Source organism: Hydra vulgaris, chromosome 09 (genome assembly GCF_038396675.1).
Source record: "Hydra vulgaris chromosome 09, alternate assembly HydraT2T_AEP".
NCBI classification, from domain to species: domain Eukaryota; kingdom Metazoa; phylum Cnidaria; class Hydrozoa; order Anthoathecata; family Hydridae; genus Hydra; species Hydra vulgaris.
The window spans coordinates 32,712,866-32,718,865 of record NC_088928.1 but is presented as its reverse complement, the minus strand read 5'-3'; the positions used below and the strand labels follow the sequence as shown (position 1 = coordinate 32,718,865).

General features: G+C 26.6%; 1 protein-coding gene across 1 annotated transcript; it reads right to left on the bottom strand.

The window, feature by feature from the left end:
- Positions 1–295: 295 nt before the first annotated feature.
- Positions 296–3,257, bottom strand: LOC136084731 (uncharacterized). The gene is made up of 2 exons (XM_065805412.1): positions 3,120–3,257; positions 296–1,087 (listed from the first exon to the last, which is right to left on the bottom strand). Exon 2 carries the CDS (start codon positions 1,070–1,072, stop codon positions 494–496), a length of 579 nt encoding a protein of 192 aa, XP_065661484.1. The 5' UTR covers positions 1,073–1,087; positions 3,120–3,257; the 3' UTR covers positions 296–493.
- Positions 3,258–6,000: the final 2,743 nt, after the last annotated feature.

The window sequence follows — 6,000 nt, the reverse complement described above, 5'->3', positions numbered from 1 at the left end:
TGCTTTCTTAATATATCTGTGTATTTACTTTTTTTTAATGCGATTTTCTGCGCATAAAGAACTATAACGTAATATTTAGAACTGTTAAGAGATGCATTTACAGAAAAATAAATAATTTATAAAATATACGCAACTATTTTATAAAATTATAAACTCGAACAATAACTTCATACTTTTAATAAATTAAGATGAATGCTGTCATATCAATCATTTTTATAATGTTCAAGGACATTTCCAAGAGTTTTCATAGAATTTCAATATCAGAATTTTTCATGTTTAGAAAATGTTATTATAGTATAACACCTGATAGTTTTATTTAATTTAAACATTGAGTCAAATAAACAATTTATAAATACAAACTTGATCATGAATATAAACTTTTAAAATAAATATGAGAAAACATTTCTATAATATATAAGTGACAATCATTGTCATTGACATGACAATGAAAATATTGTTAACTATTGAATTTAAAATAATTAAAATTAAAAATTCACAGAATTTTGCGCAACTTTTCTAGTTCTAAGCGAACCACATTTAAATCTTTTTCAGAATTGCAACATCTTTCTTTTAGCTCCGTTTTGATGTCTTCGAGATTTTTTAATTTTTCTATAAGTTTATTTTTCAATGCTGAATACTCTGCTTCTACACTATTTTCATGTTCAATTAGGTATTGCTCTTTGGCTGATAGTAAACACAAATTTAAAGAACTTCCATACTTCATCAGAGGTTCATTCTCTAAATTTAACTCATATTCATCTAATTGATTTAGTTTTTTAATGATTGACGCTTTCTTTAAATAATTAGTTATATCTTGCAATAACTCTGCTTTTATATGATCTTGGTAAGTTTTTGATTTTTCTATAAATATCTCTTTATTGCATAAATAAGCATCTTTAAAACCATTTGCAAGAAAGTTCGAAAATTTTTTTTTATCAAACATTGAATCCACATAACTTTCAATTATTCGATTTAATGCTATAGCTCGACTTAAAATACCCGAACCTGCAGCTGAAACATTAGAATCTGTGTCTGAAATATTGGAATTACTATTTGAAATACCTGAACTCATAGCTGTATTCTATATCTATAAAAAAAATAACAATATACTATTATTAAATATATATATATATATATATATATATATATATATATATATATATAATATATATATATATATATATATATATATATATATATATATGTTTATAAAACTTCTTTTTATGGATTTATTCCTATTTCTTAAAAATACATTTATTTTACGATATTTCGAGGAAATATTGATACCCTTGATATCAAGTGTATTAAAAAAAACGTTGTAAAAAATAAAACAGCTATACTTAAAAAACTGTTTAAATTTACGAAACAATGTTCTTTGTAAGAGTTCCTTTCTAAGAGTTTTTAAAAGAGTTTATTGTGACAAGTATTTTGACATGGGTTTCCAAAATAAAGTTGTCACATAATCGTCATGTTTATAAATTTGAGTGCCATTGTGGCAAATGTTATGTTGGTGAAACAGGACTAAAGATATCGTCTTGAATATGTCAATATCAAACAAGTGCACAAAAAGGTAAAGGAGAAAATTCAGCTGCAGCTGAAATTTTCAAAATTTGCAAAGGAAATTTCAACTGAAGCTGTGACAATACCTTAAAAATAGAAATAAATAGTTTTAACAGGAAAATTAGGGAAATACAACACAATAAAAGTACCTTTCACGACAATAATCTTAACCAGGATAATGGCAATTATGTGACAAAGTCATTATGGAAACCCATGTTCAAATACTTACGTCACAAAAAACTCTCTTAAAAAACCCTTAAAAAGAAGCTCTTACAAAGAAAATTGCTTCATAAGTTTAAACAGTTTTGTTTAATATATCTGTTTTATTTTTTATAACAGTTTTATAATATATTTGATAACAAGGGTATCAATATTCCCTTGAAATATCGTAAAAACAAATATATTTTTAGCAAATAGGAATAAATGCATAAAAAAGTTTTATTTTAAAATATCTATCAATCTATCTATCTATCTATCTATCTATCTATATATATATATATATATATATATATATATATATATATATATATATATATATATATATATATATATATGTATATATATATATATATATATATATATATATATATATATATATATATATATTATTCAACATGTTTATTATTCAATACTATTATTCAAATGGTTTCTCTGCGCAGCAGCCTTGTTTGTTAAGGTTTGTGTTTCAGAGTTATAGATTTGGGAGAGGGTTGTAACCACAGTTAAAGTACTCAACTGTAGTACTTAAGGAGGTGAATTAACATATAAATATATATATATATATATATATATATATATATATAATATATATATATATATATATATATATATATATATATATATATATATATATATATATATATATATATATATATATATATATATATATATATATATATATATACTATAGCAAGTTTAGATAAGCATATGCTTACTAGTTTTGCTTATACCACTTTTTCAGACAAAGAAGAAAAATGAAAGAAAAGATAGCTGCCCCATGCTATCTTTTAAACCCTCAGTTGATGTAACAACACTTCTTTCCGGCAGCAGGCTATAATATAGTTGATGCATGTACTGAAGCCCCCAACAGCAGGCTTATTCAATGTGATGTCTTAGTACTCATCTAAACATCCATTTACAGTTCTGGCATTTATTATCATAACCATTTGTTAATCGATATAGCAGCACTCCTCGCATATTTTACCTATTTGTCAGTCGATGTATGCAAACAGTAAATAAATTGAAAACAAATCTTTCTTGAATATTTTAAAAACATTCCAGCATATTAATTTGGATTTTTAAAAAACAAAAAAATTTAATTAGTTTTCTCAATAAAATTTTACGGATTTTACATAACGTGTACTTAAATTTGTTTTCTTTAAACGCAAAGATTTGTTAAGAGCCGTTTTTTACAACAAATCAAGAAGTTCTCCAACATTACCATAAGTTTTCAGCTTGAGGATTAAAAAGATGTAAGAGATGGTGTCAAATGTTTTTGAAAAATTCAGTTATATCTAATACTGCACTGAAAAATTCTTTAAAACAAAATTTTTTATTACCATTTTACATTAAATCTCAAAACCAATCAACAATTCAAAATTATAAGAAGAGCAATGTTAAATTAGGTTTTGTTTATCTTTTTGTGCGAGCGGGTCGTTAACACGAGTTTGAACATCAAGTAGTAGAACAATGGAAACGGGTTTTTTTCCGAACAAGAGTTTTTTCAAACTGACCATAAAACGTTTTGTTTTAATATCAAGCGTATTTAGCGCATTCGGGCAGGTCATTTTTCAACTTTTTACAATAAATGCTTAGACCATATTAAAACCTTATGTAAAACTAATGCAAAAGAAAAAAAATGAAAAATTCTAATTTATAGGTTGTCAAATTTTGACCTTAAAAACCGAAGTTTTGGGTAAAAAATGCGAATTACGCGGTTTGCCTCAAATTTCCTCAATTAAATACCCTTTATTAGACACCTTTCCTCGATTAAATACCCTTTATTAGACAAAGATCTTTATTTTTGCTATACTTTGCTGTAATATTTTGCATAACAATATAATATGATTATAATGTAGACAAAAAATTTTTTAAAGATTCCTCAACCGCCACCCCAAATACTACCAATTAGAAGCATAAAAAATCATTTATAAGTAGTTTTTATGAATTTACTTGATTATACTAATTATACAACAAAGTTAGAATTTATTACTTAACAAAGCTTAGGCAAATTCTGTTTAGATTCTAAAACAGGAAGAAGTTCTCTGTGAGCCATTGTTGTCTATATAAACCCATCCCGCCTTTCTTGTCCATAAACTATGCTAGAAGCTCTTGTAACTTCCTTCACAATTCTTTTTATGGATTTTCCGTGTACAAGGAATTCTGGAACTTCCATCGAAATTTCTAAGAATTTAATAAGTTCTTCTTTACTAATCTTGCATGCGAGCATAAGGTTCGTAAATACCAGTACTTTAATCAATCAGTTCGATAATAATTTAAGCATCGGTGTTAACTTTTGAAATTTTTCGTTTCCGAGAGAACTTGAATTTCTTATTGAAAGTATTGTCTTTGCTGCAAACATCCTCTCTTCTTTATCTTTGCTACAAAGTAGTGCTAGAAGTATGGATTCACTGTGAGCATTCCAGGCAGAGCAATAAACATAGGGTAAAACTGTTTTCTGAATATTTAAGTTCATTTTTTGGACAAATTCCAGCTGTTTGATAATATGGTATGGTTCGTTAGTCCATTTTTAATTTATCTAAACATTATTAATAAAATTTTCTATAAACACACAAATAAAAATTGTCAAAGTAAAAATAAAAAGTTCTTACATTAATTTCAAACCATAATACATAGTATACACCAATACAGAACTGTACAAGGTGTTTTAAATTCTCAATATCGTTTCTATTTATTTGAAAAAACTCTGCAAAGCCTACTTACCAAGTTTAACCAGCATGCACGATTGTGGGGATCAACTTGAATTTCTTTTAAATTGTCTGGCATTATTTTATCTTTAATAACTTTTGTTAACTGGTATCTCTGTGATCTTTCGGTATATCTTTGATCACTAAATAAATTTTTTAAGGTACCTTCATCAATATCTAATAAATCAATTTCAATATCTAAATCTTGAATTACAAGTTTACCAATTTTGCCAGAAAACTTATATCTTGAAATTGTTTACCTATCATTAACTGACATTAAGTACCTCAAAGGTAGTTTATTTGTGTGTTAGGCACAAGCTATCCAAATAAGTTTGGTTTGAAGTTATTTTTCTAAAAAATGAATAATACCTCCTTTCCAGCCTAAAAAATACTTATATAAATATATGCATGGCATTTAGCATCAAGTATTGACCAGTATTTATGATTAAACATTTACCTGTATTAAGAAGGTTGAATCACAGCCAACAGCAGCTAGAGTGGATTCTATACCAAATTCTATAATCCATTTATGTATATGTTCTGCTATATGTTCTTGCGGGGTAATAAACTTAGATCTGTTTTCTTTATCGTTTGTAAAATGGTACAGATATAAACCACCTGGCTCTGCACAAACTGAATAATGGTCTTCTTGTACAAGTCTGTGGTGAAATTTTTTTATCTTCTCCAGTCAAAGAAAATTTTGTCTTATTCTTTCTTCCATCAAATATTACACATTAAACTCCATCTTTTTTTTACCATATCATCATTTTCTGATTTTAATTGCTACATCACCTTTAATTTAGAGCGTTCAATTTTCTTGTGATTTGTCACTGTTTCACTGTCAGTCACATTCATTTTAAAAAAGTACAAAGTTTACACTCTTAAGCTGCTTTCAGTGTTAGTGTTAAAATTGCAGGAGTTGCTCTATTTGAAACACCATTTCTTAATGTTAAATTTTTCTCTTTGAGATTTCATAAACTGAAGTTCTATTCTGGGAATAAACACATGGACTACAACTTGCCTCCTTACAAGAAACAATGTCACACTTGCACTTCACTACATGAAATAGCTTGTCCAGATTAGAGTTAAACTTAATAAAGGAATTATTACAAGAAAAATATAGGCACTACTTACTTACTAAGTATTGTTTATACTTTAGGCCGGGTGAATAAAAAAAGTAATTGCTTTTACTCAGTAATTGGTCAGTTTTACGTGAATAAAAACTTTAGTAGCTTTGCACAAATTTTTTATCACGTAAAGTTATGCAATTTACCCAGTAATTGAAGGGTTTAGTGCTAAAAGTACTTAAGTCACAAAGTAAATGTTTTGAGAAAATCTACTTTGATCAGCCATTTAAATCCTTGTTTTGAAGTGTTATATCTCTGATCAAACTAAATTTTCTCAAAACATTAATTTTGTGACTTAAGTACTTTTAGCACTAAGCCCTTCAATTGCTCAGCTTTACGTGAATAAAAACTTAAGCAAAATTCCTGAAATTTTTATTTACAATTGC

Excerpts from the sequence above, each read along its gene's own strand:
- LOC136084731 (XM_065805412.1), bottom strand. The coding sequence starts at position 1,072 with ATGAGTTCAGGTATTTCAAATAGTAATTCCAATATTTCAGACACAGAT.